This window comes from Tubulanus polymorphus, chromosome 9 (genome assembly GCF_964204645.1).
Source record: "Tubulanus polymorphus chromosome 9, tnTubPoly1.2, whole genome shotgun sequence".
In the NCBI taxonomy this organism is placed as follows: Eukaryota; Metazoa; Nemertea; class Palaeonemertea; order Tubulaniformes; family Tubulanidae; genus Tubulanus; species Tubulanus polymorphus.
This window is the reverse complement of record NC_134033.1, coordinates 3402939-3421794: the sequence shown is the minus strand read 5'-3', so window position 1 is coordinate 3421794 and position 18856 is coordinate 3402939. Positions and strand designations below refer to the sequence as shown.

Below are 18856 nucleotides of genomic sequence, written 5' to 3'. Positions count from 1 at the left end.
ACTACAGAGATTTCCAACAGAAACCCTGATAATAATCTGCAGAATAACAGAATTGTTTCTACTAAAGCAGCAGAAACCAAATAATCACACGAATATCAACGGAGTTTTCCGTGAAGAAACAGAAAATTATATCCATTTCGTCAGTAATACAAGATCACAAAATGAATATATGGATAGAATATGATATAATTGGGTCGGTTTAGGGGTAAAAGGGTTGAGGAACGCGTATGTTACGTTTGTAGACCTGAAGCATGCGTTGAAGATGAATTTCACTTTATTATGTCATGTAAGAAATACGAACAAGAACGGCATAAACTTTTTGTAGATATGTCACAGGAGGTGCATGACTTCCAAGAACTAACAAAACAACAACAGTTTCAAATATTAATGGCTAACTATCCAATAACTCTAGCAACCTTGAACAATGTTGGAGTAAAAGGAGTTCATGCACTTTCAGTGTCACTTGAATATATTTATAGATAAATCTAATTAATGGTGACTTATAAACCCGTTGAGGGCTGGGTAGTGTTGAAATGTATATATTATGTGTTGGTAAAGAAGACTTATAACTACATGTGACAATAATAAAATAAATATACATACATATGAAGTAGCAGTATAAGCGAATGTAGGTAAAAGTCCCCTGGGTAAAATCCCCTCCCCTCGATTTCAGTTCAGTTCGGTTTATTACTCGACAAGTTACAGTAACATTGCACAGTATGGCGGCTGATTCGGGCCATACTAAAAAAATTTTTCTGTACGGCTAAAGCAACGATGAAAAACAATTTCACATTGGCCCGTTTTTTTTTGGTTTTGTCGCGCGAGAATTCAAAAAGTTTTGAATTCTCGAGCGAGAAAACAAAACATTTTTGAATTGGCCCGAATCAGCCACCATAGCACAGAGATATAGATATACTCAAAAATTACAACGAATAACTATGGAAATACCCTAGGTAAAAATCCCCAATTATTCACAGTAGGTAGAAACCACTCGACTTTTGAATGGAATTAGAATTTTGAGGTCAATTTATTCGTACGGATATATTCGATAATTCATTCGCATTTCAAATGCATTACATAGAAATATCACGAGTATCATAGTCATTGTACAATTTCAATAAAAATTACGTATTAGTTCACCAGTTCTAATAGCTATAAGCTCAAATGTGATTTAATCTCACAATCAAAATATATCTGGTTTGAATTTTCGAAAGGTGAAACTCCAATGTTATTTCTATATAATTTTGCATATATAATTCATATTTGATATATATATTTCATATATATAACATTCATATTTAGAACCAAGTTTTATTTTGATCTTTATCTTCGGGAATTTGAAATCCTATCTAAATGCAAGCCGATTTAATTCTAAACAGTTTAAACCGCTAGTATTTTCTGGTAAGATTGACTTTACTATCTTGAAACACTCTTTGTATCGATAGACAAATTGAAGAAGTCTTTAGGAAGATATTTCCTTTCCGATATCGATGCGAGATGATAATTAGAAATATAACAAAAATTGTTTCCAATCATGAAATTAGAATGAAAAAGTGGCTTTAACTTTTAAGTAATTCTATTCATTTGTAAGATTAATTTTTCGCCTCAAAATAAAGATCAATTTTCGTGAAACCGTCAAATATCAATGTTCGTTGTAAAAGCATTCATTGGGGAAAATACCACAGTAAATCATCTGAACTGGTTGGAAGGTTACTAATTATTCATCTGTTTTAAGTGAGCGGTGTTCAAGGAGAATTTATCGATAATCGATAATTGATATCGTATAACGAAGCGGATTCAGAGACGAGTTGATCGGTAAAAATAGAACGGCCAGCCAAGCGGCCACCTGGTTCGGTATCTCGACCGATGATACGGCGCAAAACTGAACGATTACCAAACTTCACCGCTTAGGGATATTCAACAAAAGATATTGCGATGTTTATCGCAATGAACAGATATCAAAATTGCTTACCAGTTCAAAAACTAGGAGAGGCGTCCAGTGCGAACCCGCTCGCCTGGCCATCTGTATTGATAGAGTGTATTTGCATTAAATCTGACCATACTTATGGTTGCTAGACTGGACGAAGTTGAAAATGGCAAAACATACTTCTGGGGTACGCGATAAACCGAGGCAAACGGAGCCTTCTGAAATTTCGGGAAGACACGCGAACCCGCAGGCCGAATCAACCTTGAAATCAAATGTTTATTTATCCGAACCTATACAGCGGATTTTCATACAGAAATATTCGCGGATTTCCCGTCCCAGCAGGAGATATATGTAGAAATTGACCACGTAGTTCCACATTTGAAACTGAGTGAAAATCTCCAAGAGAAATTCTCGCTGTTCCGGCGAAACTGTTAACAATGAAGTAATAGTCGAAGGAATGGTAAATATTGCGAAGGCGAATGAAACTGTTACGAGCATTATTGTCGTACGTTTCGATTTCGTGGTTTTCTGATCGGACGAAACCATTTTTGAACCTCTGAATAACTGAACTATTATTACAGTATTTGACGTGATAATCAAAGTCAAAGGTATAATGTGATTGTGGACGACGATTATGGCAAAAAATGTAAATTGGTCTACTAAATCGTAGTAACACCCGAAAGACTGGTCGGTAAAATGTATCGACAAAGCCGGCGTGAGATATATCAGCAGTACATTCACTGCTGTTATTATCAGTATAGTAAATCTAGCGAATCTCGGTGTACATATCAAACGAGATGTGAACGGGAAGAGAACAACTGCCGCGCGTTCTAGAGATATCGCTACTATCAACCACGAACTGTTGGCAAAAGCGGTGACCATTATAAACTCGTACAGTTTACAACTGATCAGTGAACTCATCATGAATATCGGACCGACGTCAGCGCGCAAGAGAACAAACTGTAAAACGGGCATCAGCGTGTAATTGATACAGTACATGAAATCACTGGCAGACAAAACGATCAGATAGTTAGCGTAAGATAAACCGCGGAATCGGCGACTTATCATGATCTGTAAAGTAGCCGAATTTCCGAAGACGCCGAAGATGAACACGACAGGCAGAACGACCAGTGACGCGGTAAGGTAGATTCCGGACCTGTTCACCACGGACATGAGAACGATGTAGCTGTTGTAAGTTCGACCAAATTGCGTCTGGTTCATGATTCGTCGGAGAGTGTACTGACTGTCTGAGTGTGTACTGACTGTCTGAGAGTGTACCGACTGTCTGAGTGTGTACTGACTGTCTGAGAGTGTACTGACTGTCTGAGAGTGTACTGACTGTCTGAGTGTGTACTGACTGTCTGAGTGCGTACTGACTGTCTGAGAGTGTGCTGACTGTCTGAGAGTGTACCGACTGTCTGAGAGTGTACCGACTGTCTGAGAGTGTACTGACTGTCTGAGAGTGTACCGACTGTCTGAGTGTGTACCGACTGTCTGAGTGTGTACTGACTGTCTGAGAGTGTACCGACTGTCTGAGTGTGTACTGACTGTCTGAGTGTGTACCGACTGTCTGAGAGTGTACCGACTGTCTGAGTGTGCACTGACTGTTTTAGAGTGTACTGACTGTCTGAGTGTGTACTGACTGTCTGAGTGCGTACTGACTGTCTGAGAGTGTGCTGACTGTCTGAGAGTGTACCGACTGTCTGAGAGTGTACCGACTGTCTGAGAGTGTACTGACTGTCTGAGAGTGTACCGACTGTCTGAGTGTGTACCGACTGTCTGAGTGTGTACTGACTGTCTGAGAGTGTACCGACTGTCTGAGTGTGTACTGACTGTCTGAGTGTGTACCGACTGTCTGAGAGTGTACCGACTGTCTGAGTGTGCACTGACTGTTTTAGAGTGTACTGACTGTCTGAGTGCGTACTGACTGTCTGAGAGTGTCCTGACTGTCTGAGAGTTTACCGACTGTCTCTGAGAGTGTACCGACTGTCTGAGTGTGTACCGACTGTCTGATAGTGTACCGACTGTCTGAGAGCGTACTGTTGGTCGAATCAGAGAGTCAACTGACTGTCTGAGAATGTTCTGGAACTGGCCGTTTCTTCTCGCATTTTTCAGAAAAATCAATTCAACTTAGATATCAAGAATTCGTTACCAATCATTGCATCACAATTCGTCTATTCATTTGCGGGATTTATTGTTCGCGTAAAATCAAAGATCAATTCTCATAAATCTGACACAATGGATAAACGGTTTAGTGAAACTCGTGAAATATGAATGTAGCTCCAACAGATATCAATATTCGTTGTACAAATATTCATCATCATGGTGAAATGTCAATAGTAAAAAAAAAAAAATCGGAACAGGTTGGGAAGTTTCCTCATTATTTAACCGCATTACATAGTATACGCACATATCTGTCAAGTCAGCGGTAGTCAAGCAGAATTTTCCATTTACAAGAGAAATTTTCTGTTGGAAAGATAACAAACTTGAAGCGAAACTGATTTGAACTGCGTCACTGAACTAGTGTCTCAGTGCGTCTGATCGGTGTGGTGACCTACAAATCTGTGTGGAGCCTCTAATCAAGCACAATAAGGCCTACCCCAGGGGCAGATCCTAACCCCTTTCCGATCAAGTGCACTTTTATAATTGATCTAAGACTTAAGTCCAAAGCACTGCTTAAAGCAGTCATATATATGCACAAAAATTGCATGAAACGTACCTAGATTTGAGAAATTTTCTGGGGGGAGGATCCCCGCGCCCCCTGCAAGCGCCACGGGGCCTTCAGCGTGGTGACCACAGCAGGACCGTCCTTCAGCGTGGTGACCACAGCGGGGCCGTGGCGAGAGCCTGCATAGCTCGCCAGGACACCCGCCCCGACTATTAACCGCCATTTTCGGATGAGTTGACCCTCCCTTTGATGTACAATGTAATTCATTCTTCACTTAAAGATACTGAACTGATCAATATGAATGCGGAAACTAAATCGATAATTGAGGGTGCAGTCACAGAGCTGTACCAACTTTCGACCATACCAAGTGGTGATTGTACCCAAAAAAAAAAACAAAGAAAAGATAAATAAGACACTACACGAGATGGATGAAAAGAGACATGACACTAAATCGGGTTCGAATCCCACATTTCCGATAACGTTGTACTTAAACTAGAAAATAACCGATAAACGTGATTGTTATATATAGTTGAGTGACGACGCTTTGAAAAAAACGATATCTAATGAACGCAGTGATAATCAATATTCATGTCACTGGTTTCTGAATGTCGATTTCAACTTGACCTGGAGTATATCAGGTGGTTTAGGTCAGCCAGTTTTGGTGGTACGTACCTGATAAAAGTCTTATCAGAACCAGAAAGCACCAAAAGCTGGCTGCGATAGTTCACGAACAAAAAACGAAGCCGTTTATCCACTGAACTACGGAAGCTGAGTTCCACATTTTTGCAAATTTCAAAAATTATAACCCTTGTCCTGTTCAACGGGTTGAATATTGCCACGATGCATACCGTGATCGCTCCTCTCCCTCTGCCTCTCCCTCTGCCTCTCCCTCTGCCTCTCCCTCTGCCTCTCCCTCTGCCTCTCCCTCTGCCTCTCCCTCTGCCTCTCCCTCTGCCTCTCCCTCTGCCTCTCCCTCTGCCTCTCCCTCTGCCTCTCCCTCTGCCTGTCCCTCTGCCTCTCCCTCTGCCTCTGCCTCTCCCTCTGTCTCTCCCTCTGCCTCTCCCTCTGCCTCTCCCTCTGCCTCTCCCTCTGTCTCTCCCTCTGTCTCTGCCTCTGCCTCTGCCTCTGCCTCTGCCTCTGCCTCTGCCTCTGCCTCTCCCTCTCCCTCTCCCTCTCCAAATTGCATCCATCTATCCCCACAGGGTCATTTACCCCTGTCGACCACAGGCAAGTAGTTTCAGCTCTTCGGGGGCGCTCCAAGCACTGCTTGATGCCATGTCCCAGTATTGGGCCAACGCCGACTTATGCAAACAGCAAAAAGTAGCGAATTAAATATTGATGAAGATTTCTATCCGTTTTGAACGTTGTCAACTGCGATGATAAAGAGGAAGCTTTTTTTCTATGAAAAACCGATAGTAGAGAGGGAAAGGAGAGAGGGAGAGGGGGAGAAGGAGAGAGGGGGAGAGGGAGAAGGAGAGAAGAAAAGAGGTTAGAAACGGTGAGAGTTGTTGAGAGTGTAGATTCTGGTTTATCGCGAGCACGCGTCAAACTATCAATTATTGAGTTTCATAAAGGTATATGAAGTTCACCAGAACCGCAACTTAATCTAAACTTTCCAGTGAAGGCTTGCAGCTACTTTACAACTGACAATGAACAACTTATTGGTTCGGATTCACATTTTCGTGATGCTACTTCAAGTTGTGTCGAGTAAGTAACATTCTAAACGATTCTGTATATTTTATCATCATTCATTTCATCGGTTTCGATGAGTGACATTGAACATTTTAGGGGAGCGTTTAAATAGTACGTGCGATTTTAGGGGGGGGGGGTAAAAATAATGAACTAACTTCGTATGGGGGAGGGCAGGGGCGGATCCAGGGACATGTTGTGACCTTGTCGACCGATAAAAAGGGCATATATTCTTAATTTAGGGCGGAAAGCATATCAGCAAAATTTTTGAAATTTCGCTATCATTTTAGAGCTTTCTGAGCATCTCTGAGAGGCATTTAGTCAAGAAACATAGGTTATATATTTAGCTATATTTAGCATAGGTTATATATTTATGTTTATGTTTATTTTGCGTATCTCAGGAGGTTACAACGGAAAATTTTGATAAAGAGAAAAAATAAAAAGGCACTTTAAAATTCCGACGGTCTAAATCCGACCCTGGAGGGGGGTTAAAGTATAATGTACGTAAATTTCTGGTAGGACGGTTTCTCAAACAGATGTACGTACTTAATGGACGAGAGATATCCAAAATTACGTCAAACATAATGTCTGAGACAAAATAAATTACAGTAAACCAATCCTTATCTCATGAAATCATACTTCTTAGTTAACACTAGCCTATATAGTACCACAAACAACCTCGCTTTGATTTGAGGGGGTCTTTCAATATGTACGTACGGGTGGGGGACAATGAAATAAGTACCAAGATCGTACAAGGGGGGGGTCTAAAAACGGTAAAACTGGCCGTACGTACTATTTGAACGCCCCCTAGCGAAAAATTATTATATTCTTATCGCAGAATGAAATTCTATGGTTGTGTACGTATTTTTCGCATCTCTGCGGCAATCTGCTGCAGCTAGCAAAATCATACTTAATTGATTAAGTTTGTTTCACCAAAAGAATGAATACCTAAAACGATTTAAGCTTAATTATTGAAGTTATTAAATTGATTACTAAGTTACTGTCTGTTACAAATGCTCTCCGTGCGACGTTTTGGTTCGTAATTTCATTAATAATCGGTTTATCTCTAAATGTTATGCATCAATTTGTTCAGTAAGGAATTTGCATTCAGAAATAAATCATGAAGTGGCATACATTTGTTTGTATTTTCATCAGCGATAGTTTACCTAGCATACGCTCGCGTAATGCTGAAAAACGGCTATTACGATTACGATTACGATTACGATTACGATTTATTTACACTCCAACCATTTTCATGGTATATGGAGGAAAACTATTACACATGTATATACAAATATTTACAAAACAATACTGAAGTGATTAAAATTTAGAGAATGAAAACGTAACGAAATATATATATACATCAACTATTTACAATACTATATATACTATTGGAGGGATCTATATACATCTAAGCCGGTCTTAATGAATTTAGCTAAGTTGACCGTTGGGTTTTTCAGAATATCAAGGGTATTAAAGGTATTCAAATTCAAAAAGTTTTTGCGTTGTTCGTTAAGTAAGGTACAGTCAAACAGAAAATGGGATTCGTCACCTAGAGTATTACAAGTGGGGCATATTCTATCGGCTCTGTCTAAATGAAGGTTTGAAAATTTGTTCACAGGTAAAATATAGGACCCGACCCTAAATTCAAATAAACTAGTTCCTAAGTCATCACCAAGTTCTATTATATACTTCTCTAACCTAATATCATTTTTATATTGCCTAAAGTTAGTGTATATCGGATAAGTATTTATGGCAGATACAGTTTCTTGAAGGTGCTGGTCACGGAGTATCTGTTTTATTCGTTTTGAAAAAGATTTACTGTTAGTCATGAATTGCTGCGTCCAAATGCAGGACAAACCACAGTCATCAAACGTTTTCTTTATATATGATAACCAAGGGCTCTTAAATTTATCCCTTAAAAATAAATATGGCCCATCACGTGGCGCCGCCTACTGTATTTTGTTATGCTAATGAGTAGGTGATGACGTCACTGTAACGTTTCCGCGCGTCCGCGGAGCGGATTTTTCAGCATTACGCGAGCGTATGCTAAGTATTAAACTATCGCTCATAAATGAAAACAAAAACAACTTTAGTAAAAATTGTTGTTTATTTCTGAATGCGAATTCCTCACTGAACAAATTGATGCGTAATAAAGGTAGATAAACTGTTTATTAACGAAATTACGGACCGAAACGTCGCACGGAGAGCAGGTGTGACAGACAGTAATTCTGTTTGTAAATGAAACTAGGCCAACGGTTGGTAATCTGGAGCCGACCGGTTAAGCCACGAAATGCGCGATACTTTTTGACCCTGGCCAAGTTTGACCCACGCCAATAAGTACCAACGACTTTCCCAATGCGACAGTGCACATTTGATATGGGCCAAATGTGGGCCAAACGTCGGACCAGGTCGGCACGGGTCCAATCATTGTGTGTGAATGCTAATGGGGTACCCGCGCCGCTACTGTGGCAATCGAGGATTCCGCTTATGGCAGGCGAGTTTCCACCAGGTGTCGCTAGTAGATAGTTGGTCGTCCACGTTCGATTTCCTTCTACATTTCAATTAAATCTGAATGAACTTTTCTCCTAAAGAATCAATCATTTAAGAAAACTAATATTGAACACATTTTTTCCATATAAGATGAAGTAAAAGTGACTATGCATACTGGCCCTGGTCGATATGACGGTACAAATGCCGCAACTTATGCCGTAGTAAAAGGATCAACTGGAAATTGCCCGGAGATCAGGTTGTTTTCAAAACTGCTAGCAAATAGGTAAAATACTAACATCAATCAAACCGATATTTATTCCAGTTTTCCGTAGACCATGGACAAATGGAGATAAATTTGTGCTGACATAAAAACTACAAATGGCTACGCATTAGTGAAACATATATAGGATTGACGTATCGACTGATTCGAGGTGCGCTAGTTTCGAAACATTTCCACGGCTCCTCGTAAATGCATCTGTTATGAAAACGGCTCATAGCTGTTAAGTCGAAACTTCAATCCTTCATCTTATCATCGTTGTTACGTAATCGATTGCGGCTTTTCTTCTTTGCTATATGTTACTTTATGTGTTACGGATATTTTCAGCGCTACAACGAGCACAATACCCAATTGTAGTCCAGGACGCCTGCACTATATTCGATTCTTCAGCAATAGTGCCAAGGTGTCCCGTTATACAAAGGTAAAACCAACATTTGCCTTCCACCGCGATACAATCAAAATGCCGCAATTTTCCGTTAAAAGTTTTTTCTTGATAAGTTTACAAAAGTCGCGCCATCTAAATCATTATTATTTTAGACAAACAAAAAACAAATGCTATGATAATAAGAGAACTTACTTGAGAGTTTATCGACGCCCGGAAAATCGCTCAATATTTTGCATAATATTGTCGATAGTAAAAGATGAAGTATAGACGATAGATTTCGGTAAAACGGGTCAACATTTTGGATTCATCGGTTATTGAATTGACCGGCCACCAGTCTAACCCCGATATATTTATGACGTAGTGCGCATAATCCTCCCAAAAATAATTATTGAAATCATAGAATAGGGAATACGAATTATTAAAATATAATCAACTCAGAAAATAACCAAATATTTTAGATGATATAAAATCAACGAAATAAACGCCATAATTGTAATTGTTATTTTGAAACGGCAATATTGATGACGTAGTACACATCGACTCACCGCAGAAACCCTTGAAAGAACGCATAGTAGTTATCAACACTAATTGTAACGGTTTTTACGTCGCCGAATATCCGCTTATAAACAATTACATAATTCGTGTTAATCATTTTCGCAGGTGACTGTCGATGTGGATGGTGTCGAGTATGTGTTCAACAGCGTTTCAAAAATGTTCGTGATCACTTTAAATCGGGATCTGAAGTTAGGATCGGATTTCACTGCTTCCTGTGCGTATAATCGATTTCATTCATGCAAATTTATGCAAATCACGGTTGTCTAATCGATTTTGAATGCGCGCTTTTTTTATTACAGATTATTTGAAGACTAAGTTCAACTATAGGACGGTCACAGATGCGGCACTTGGATCGCTTGTAAACTCTGTAAAGCTGAGGTATTGTGGAGCTGATATATTCTGTGCGGATTACTGCTCGGCAGAAATACAATGCGAGGCGTACATTGTAGATGAATTGAATTGTCTGTGTAAAATGTATAAACTGTCCTCACAAATGAACAGCGTAACTGGTAACACGTACTGGAAACTCACACGCATCGAAGCTAACGCGCTATCAAACTATTGAGTGATACCCCTAAATCCAGAACTAAACGCTAACCGGTTACGCTATACTGTGGCAAGCGAGGATTCGTCGATAATCCACGAGGATCGCTAGTGGTCACTGGGTTACCGCGCTTCAATTTCCATCTTATCAAACTAGAATCGACATATGAAATGAATTTTCAGTGAAATCTTTACCGAGTGAGAAAGCAAATCTTTATTTCTATTCGATGGCCGAGTAAATTGGCCTAAAAATCGAGTTCAAATTTAATCAAAAAATGAACTTATTTTCACTATACGAATGACACAGTGTTTTTTGCGCCATCTGGTGAGTGCCCCATACTATTATGGCCTCCTAGAGTCTCCTCTGACATCACCAACTACAATGGACACATTGAATGTACATTGGCTGTCACAACGATATAGTTTCGAACCTGGGACACCCTTTTTTCCTCTATTCAGCGGTTGAATTTATTATTCCTATGTTGATATCAATAAGGAGGTAGATATTTTGCCAGGCCAGTAGCGATTGACGAACTTTGTAAATTAACTGTATCGTCAACGTGGTAATGTAAACAATTCATGTTTCAAATTCTTTTCAATGTCAAAATGAGCGAGAAAACTAAACCGATTCTTACCTTAACGATGTTGAATGTCGAATTTGTATTGTAATTCTTCGAAAATTACGTCACATGGTGAGGATTAAATGACATGAAACCACTTCCGGTATCACCGAGATCCTATTTCCTTCTGCGCGCTTTTTAGAGCGCTCTTTATTGAAATCGTTATCCACCTTGTCATCCTATATAGGTTAGCGTCCTCAGCTCCGCAGTTAACGAACGTCAAGCCATGATCCGAGACCTCCGAGCCTATACAACCTATCGACGCGTTTACGAAGGCCATAGCTTTGTTTTTTTCTTTGTTTTTGTTTTTTAAATCCATTCCTACGCGTTGAATATGGAAGCAACTCTGGAATCCACTCGCGACCCGAACAGGCATTAGACACACAAACGAAGACTGACCGCTTATACTCCGACCACGCCAGCGTGAATGGCACTTTAATATTATGTATATAAGTAACGCTTGAATGCTTATTGTGGTTGAACATGTCGCGTTAGGGACTGTTACTCATAATATCGTTGTTGAGAATGGTTCCGCGGGCCTTCTATAGGAATATTGATTTTCAAAGTCCAGGGACCCGGTTCCACAGTTGTGAGTTAAAGTTAACTCTGAGTTAAAGTTAGTTCATTTTCAATGCTTTTAACCCAGAGTCAAATCTTAACTCAGAACTGTCGAACTGGACCGAGTGTGCGATTGATTCAACCCGATTAGAAAATTTGCCTCGCACAGGAGAACTTCAATGTAATGGGGAACTACAAACACTACTGCCGTGGCAAGCGAGGATCAGCCAGGTGTCGCTAGTATTTACTCGGTCTTTTGCGTTCAATTTCTACTACATTTCGATGTAAACCGAATGAACTTTTCTCATAAATAGATCAAATATTATGGGAACTACACCGATATCTAAGTAGAAAAATAAATTTAAAGTACATTTGTTGGGTCATATAAAAATGTGTAGATTGTATAGGGGAACCTGGCGTTGCACCTCCCCGTAATCAAGTTCTTTTTTTTTAACGGCTGGCTCTGTTCCGGGCATAGGGGCCGTGCATAAAGTACGTACGTCCGTAGGGGGGGGGTTCTTAAAATCCGTACAAAAGCGTACAGGGGGAGGGGAGGGGTCAGCTAAAAAGTACATACTTTCCAAGGGGGAGGGTTAATATTAATAGTACGTACTTTGTGCACAAAACATATGTCTGTGGGTAAACCTGTCTTCCTTTAATGTATAGCAAACACTGCCTTAATTGCGAAACCGGTCTCCCTGGGTTTGTTGCATTCAATATATTATATTTGGATCTCGGGAATTCCCCACTTTCAGTCTTTCATTTCGTCGCCATGGAAGATCGTTGATCAACGTCAGCAGGAACTCTGTTGAATCAGGGTGGATTTTGCCTTCTTTAAACCATTATTCCTGAAAATTCTGTTTTACTGGGGGGTTACCCCTAAAAGTATGTACGCAAGGGGGGTTATAAAAAAACGTACAATGAGCGTACAAGGGGGGAGGGGGGTTAAAAATACCCGGAAGTCAAGCGTACGTACTTTATGCACGGCCCCATACCCAAAATTACTAGCCTCGAATACCTCTCCAGCGCGATGGAAGCTATTAGCTTTATCCTCGTCGGTCGTAGGATGGCTTCTTCCTGAAGTTTTCTCCTTATTCATATCATTTGCCTTTATGAAAAACGTGTTTCCGAAATTTCAATTCGTCAAACTTCGGTTTCACATTCGAGAGGATGTCGATTTCCAAAGAAGAAAATGTCCATTTCACGGCTGAAGAAAATGGCGTCTGGTCGGTCACTGGCGGGACATATGTGAGAGGGATGGGAAACTACGTACATACCAGGAAACATGTGGATTAAACCAGAAGGCGAGGATTGTCGAGTGACGCTTTCTGGAAAATCGAATATTTGCCTTCGATCCTAACGAGGAGCAGCTGGTTTCGTTCACCGGCGAAACATGAGCAGCTAGAATGAGAGCTCGGTAAATATTCGGACCATGAAATTTATTGAATTTTTAGCCAGTGTAAAAAACACTTGAATGCGTTATACTGGTTGCACGCGGTAGAACAGTATCTCTGGTCATAACCTATGCGCACCGTGATATCTCACACATAAACAGTTGGCATAGGATTTCCAATTTACCAATGTACTGTTTTCGCTTCTATCGATTTAAGAGGAGAATGAAGAGTAGTCAGAATGATAGCTGAGTAAATATTGATCATAGAATTTATTAAATTTTCGTCAGTATATATATAACAATTCGTCAAAACAAGCCATATCGTTACCATTCTGGTTAACGCTAGGTCTGCTCCGTAAATAGGTAAGTCTCTGTGTGACTAGATCTGCTGAATAGGCAAGCCTCTGGGTGACACTAGGCCTACTGAATAGGCAAGTTTCTGGGCGACACTAGGTCTACTGAATAGGCAATTCTCTGGGCGACTATAGGTCTACTGAATAGGCAATTCTCTGGGCGACTCTAGGTCTACTGAAGAGGCAATTCTCTGGGCGACTCTAGATCTGCTGAATAGGCAAGTCTCTGGGTGACACTAGATCTGCTGAATAGGCAAGATCACTATACTCTCAATTAGTTAACTCTTAGATTCAAATTCAGGTTAGTGGTTCAGTACATCAAAAAAATAATTTTCATCGAAATCTCTTGGATTTCATGACAACTACTAACTGCGACCGATCAACCCTCGTTTAGAATGTCCCACGATAGTGTTACTACTCCATTCATGAAAGTGATCATCAGGCGTACTAATGATGGCTAATAGTGTAAACCAGAAACGCTATTCAAATATACGATTTATCATCCATTCGTTCAGATATCAAAATGACTTATTGTGTTGTGATGCTTGATCCACCAATCTGTTGGAGGATTGTTCCCGATTTCGATAAAAAGATAACTATTCATTTGCCATATACGGCCAGGCGCAAACCCTTTTAGGTCGAATTTTGACATATCTCGTAGAAAAATTTCTGGACCAATTAAATTCGACTAAGGCCAGAGCTCGACTGTACGTATGTGCCCATGTTTCCTGGGTGACTGGTGGTGGGCTTGTAAACGACACCAACAAATAATCATATAAAATCAAATCGATCAGATGGTCAAAGGGATAGGTCCCTATTTCAAGTCTAATATAGATTTTTCCTATTTTCTAGGATTGTGAAAACGCGAAGCTATGAAGTTTCCGATCTTGTTGTTCGTAGGTGTATTCGGTGCCGTTTCAGGTAGGGGGCGACACGTGTACATCGATTAAAACATTCAAATTAACGTCACAAGCCGCTGTTCAGACGGCCATTTGCCAGTTGGGCCGGCGATGTCCCGTTTGAAATCCCCGCTTAATTAGTAAGCTTCCATTGCGCCCTGTATCGACCCATCCTGAGTATGGTTAAGGAATTGGATTTAAAACATTGAAATAAATCGTTGCAGGACAAACGCCACCGCAGTGTCGTTCCGGTTGGGAATATGTTTCGGATTCGGATAAGTGTATCGGGTTTACAACAGAATCTTGTCCATCCGGCACCTCACCGGCTCGTATTGGTAGCGGGGAGGAAGACCAGGCGGCAAGTAGTAAGCGAAAACATAAATGTCCATTTCTTCATAATTAAACGAATCAAAAAATCAAATCAAACTAAAAATTCAAACCAATAAAGACTTATATTTCTATGGAATCTTGAGAATTGGCGCGTGAATTTTGCTAACTACAGTATTTGTTTTGACAGGTGTATTACAGAATGCCGGGTATATGATGGCGAATCTCGGAGTCACTTCCGATAATTTAGAGGTATGTACATCTCTCTGCTATAGGTGCCGCTACTAGTCAGCATACATTACACTATATGTTATTATTTATAATTGCGAAACTTCTTTTATGTTTCTCTGATACCTCTTGTTGAGGTGATGAGTGTTATCTAAAGGGCGGCTCTGTTTAAAGCCCCACCCCTCCCTGCTGCCCTTCTCGCTGTCGTCCAGACTGGTTATTATCATCACTAACACACTGGATTTTATTACCCCAGCACCCACCAAATATTCACTAACTTGCATTCTTCTACTCGGATATCGGTATAGTTTTCATGATCATTAATTTGTTTAAGAGAAAAAGAAAAGTTCATTTAGATTTCATTGAAATGTGGAAGAAATCGAACGTGGACGACCAAATATCTACAAGGCGGATACTCGCCTGCCATAGGTGGAATCCTCGATTGCCACAGTAGCACAGCGGGTACCCCATTGATTTCGTTTGTTTGTTTGTTTTTTGGCTTTACGTCGCTTGGATCTTGGTTTCCGAAGACTAACCCTATTGGATTATTCATTTAACCTCACAAAAGAACGGGATTTCAAGTGTTGCCCGCACAGGACTCGAACCCACTTGTCACTCAACACTGATCAGAACTGTAGCATCCGTCAAAACACCTCCCTTTTTAACGATCATGAACTTCCAAAAAACAGTCTCTGCTACGAGCATAGTTTACCTGGTAGTTGCCATATGAATAGATTAAGTTGGATTTTTCCTGGCACTATCCACATTATAAAATCTCAATTTTCCACCTTTTAGAACGGGTACTCGAATTGGGCATCAGATCAGCCGAGTCCTGATGGAAGTCAAGTGTTCATTTTGCTGAACGGTGATTGGTTTACTTACATAGCGGAATACCCCTTCGGTGCATATCGCCGTCCTAATATCTGTGAATATACGCTGAACCGACGAGATTGGCACCCCTTTGATTGCATCCGAACGAGATCCAAATAGAATTCGACCGCGCTAAAAACATGTTAATTTCATATCAACATGTTAATTTTTTATTCCGCGATTGAATAAATCAAAACAAGACTATAAGAATTGTTTATTGTCTTTTTTGCGCTGGAGGGATGTCGAACAGACTACATGCGAGGATGGATATGTGACACCTGAGAGGATATGACCAGAGACTGGTTCGAACCCGGTACATCCGATTCTGAACTATCGAACTGCAGAGAAGGTGGGACAGATAGGGATGTTTCAGGTTCAATTGTTGTAATTCTTATCGGTTTCGGTGGTTTTTGGCGAAACGTGCCAGAAAAAAGACCACACTGTGATTGGCCTAGACTGGTTACCGGTCAATATCTTCAATAGAATGGGACAGGCAACCAGTCTACGGATTGGTCAGGCTAATTGACCAGCGTTCTTGGCAGGTGACTTTTCGGCCTTTCAGATCAGTGTAGTCTCGGATACAATGTTGGTTCAACGGAATCAAAAGTCTTAAAACGACTTTTTTCGCGTTCCTTCGATTTTGATGGTTTTGTTGTGGTTCTCCGCCACTGTTATGGATCTGGTTTAGCTTCTCCACGTATGTTGTGGTAGCGTATCTTTTGCAGTGTAGGGATACTCTCTTGGCCGAGTCTTCGGTCCTGTACTATCTCTGGGTATGTGAGTAGTAATAAGGAACAAGGAACCGTTTCTTGTGAGACGGATGTGTGAGAGGGATAGGAAACTACGTACATACCAGGAAACAATGCAAGTAGATTAAACCAGAAGGCGAGGATTGTCGAGTGACGCTTTCTGGAAAATCGGCTATTTGCCTTCGATCCTAACGTGGAGCAGCTGGTTTCGTTCAGCGGCGAAACATGAGCAGCTAGAATGAGAGCTCGGTAAATATTCGGATCATGAAATTTATTGAATTTTTAGCCGGTGTAAAAAACACTTGAATGCGTTATACTGGTTTCACGCGGTAGAACAGTATCTCTGGTCATAGCCTATGCGCACCGTGATATCTCACATAAACAGTTGGCATAGGATTTCCAATTGCGGTTCTTTTTTCGAATTATTTAATTTTTCAGCTTTGTTATTGGGATGTTATAGGGGGATCATTATCCTTGTATGGTTATTTTTTTAATCTCAACTTGATGCGGCCTTTTGTTCGAATTCGATACACGTTTCTATAAATGTTATAATCTTATCGGTTATGTTTTATTACAAATATTTTCTATATAGACCTAGACGGACCTCCACGATCTGAAATGAATGAGTATTATATGAATGAAAAAAATAAATCATCAGACTACGACGACGTAAACTTATGTATATGTGTTGTTGGAAATATCATCAATGTACTGTTACTTTTGACGAGCTCATTTCGGATTTGGGTCGATTCGAACGAAAGTACATTTCTTGGTCCCTGCTCTCGAAATCCCCTATACCTAACTTTTACGTATCATCCACGCGCCTAGCTTTGCCAGGCTTTGAAACATACGATTTATTCTGCAACTCATCAGCCCCCCCCCCCCCGCTGGGTTTGCGTGAGTGAGAAAAAAGATCGAATAGCCGCCCTGTCCGGGTTCTCTACCAATCATGATACCAGGTGCTCAGAAGGTGCTTGCTAGAATGAATTTATATACTCGTTAGAAAATAAAATTTGTACTGTTTTCGCTTCTATCGATTTAAGAGGAGAATTTAGAGTAGTCATAGAATGATAGCTGAGTAAATATTGATGATAGAATTTATTGAATTTTCGTCAGTATATAACAATTCGTCAAAACAAGCCATATCATTACCATTCTGGTTAACGCTAGGTCTGCTCCGTAAATAGGTAAGTCTCTGGGTGACTAGATCTGCTGAATAGGCAAGTCTCTGGGCGACACTAGGTCTACTGAAGAGGCAATTCTCTGGGCGACACTAGGCCTACTGAATAGGCAAGTCTCTGGGCGACACTAGGTCTACTGAAGAGGCAATTCTCTGGGCGACACTAGGCCTACTGAATAGGCAAGTCTCTGGGCGACACTAGGTCTACTGAAGAGGCAAGTCTCTGGGCGACACTAGATCTGCTGAATAGGCAAGTCTCTGGGCGACACTAGGTCTACTGAATAGACAAGTCTTTGAGCAACACTAGATCTGCTGAATAGGCAATATCAGTATACTTTCAATTAGTTAACTCTGAGTCGAATCTTAGATTCAAATTCAGGGCAGTGGTTCAGTACATGAAAAAAATAATTTTCATTGAAATCTCTTCGATTTCACGACAATTACTGCGACCGATCAACCCTCGTTTAGAATGTCCCACGATAGTGCGGTGTTGTCATATCGCGGAAAGACGGAATCGCGGAATTTTCCAAAAACGCGGAATTTCTTCATTTTTACTTTAAATAGTAAACGAGTTTTCCCACGGGGATACCCACTGTCGGACAGCGCACCGGACCGATCGATGCAACGAGTTAGGTTCGAATCCCATTATTTGCAGGCAATTCTATATGGAAATATTATATTACGATACCGTTGACTGGCTGCCACCTGTAGAAGAAGTCAGAATCAAGTGGGGTGAAAGAGACCAGGCACCTAATGTCTATTTCTACTAGGCAAACTTCGGTTATCGAAGTTCATCGACTTTTTGAGAACTTCAGAAACGAATATTATCAGATAAATATTGAGCACGTTCGCGGTGTAGGACCGTAGTTGTAGATGGTTGCAAACATGAAATCCTACGACCAAACAAGTACCGGTCCAAATTCCTTTGAAATTATTATAATTTTACGGCCGTCCAGTACCGGTACCAATAAGATTCTTTTGATCCAAATAATCAGCATAGGGACATATATGTTATAGCAGTCACAAAGTAAACTTTAAAAAAAACGAAACCATTTTATAATCTTTCATATCATTTAATTCTAAAAGATAAACCACATTCGCTTATAACAACAATGTAGACACACAACACGCATGAACAATCC

At 40.5% G+C, this 18856-nt stretch overlaps 1 protein-coding gene across 1 annotated transcript; it reads left to right on the top strand.

Moving 5' to 3' along the window:
* The first annotated feature begins 13439 nt into the window (after window positions 1–13439).
* LOC141911234 (uncharacterized) lies at window positions 13440–17594 on the top strand. The gene is made up of 6 exons (XM_074802218.1): window positions 13440–13471; window positions 14314–14382; window positions 14585–14725; window positions 14878–14939; window positions 15711–15780; window positions 17578–17594. The coding sequence occupies exons 2-6, from the start codon at window positions 14334–14336 to the stop codon at window positions 17592–17594; spliced, it is 339 nt and encodes a 112-aa protein (XP_074658319.1). The 5' UTR covers window positions 13440–13471; window positions 14314–14333.
* The last annotated feature ends 1262 nt before the right edge of the window (window positions 17595–18856 follow it).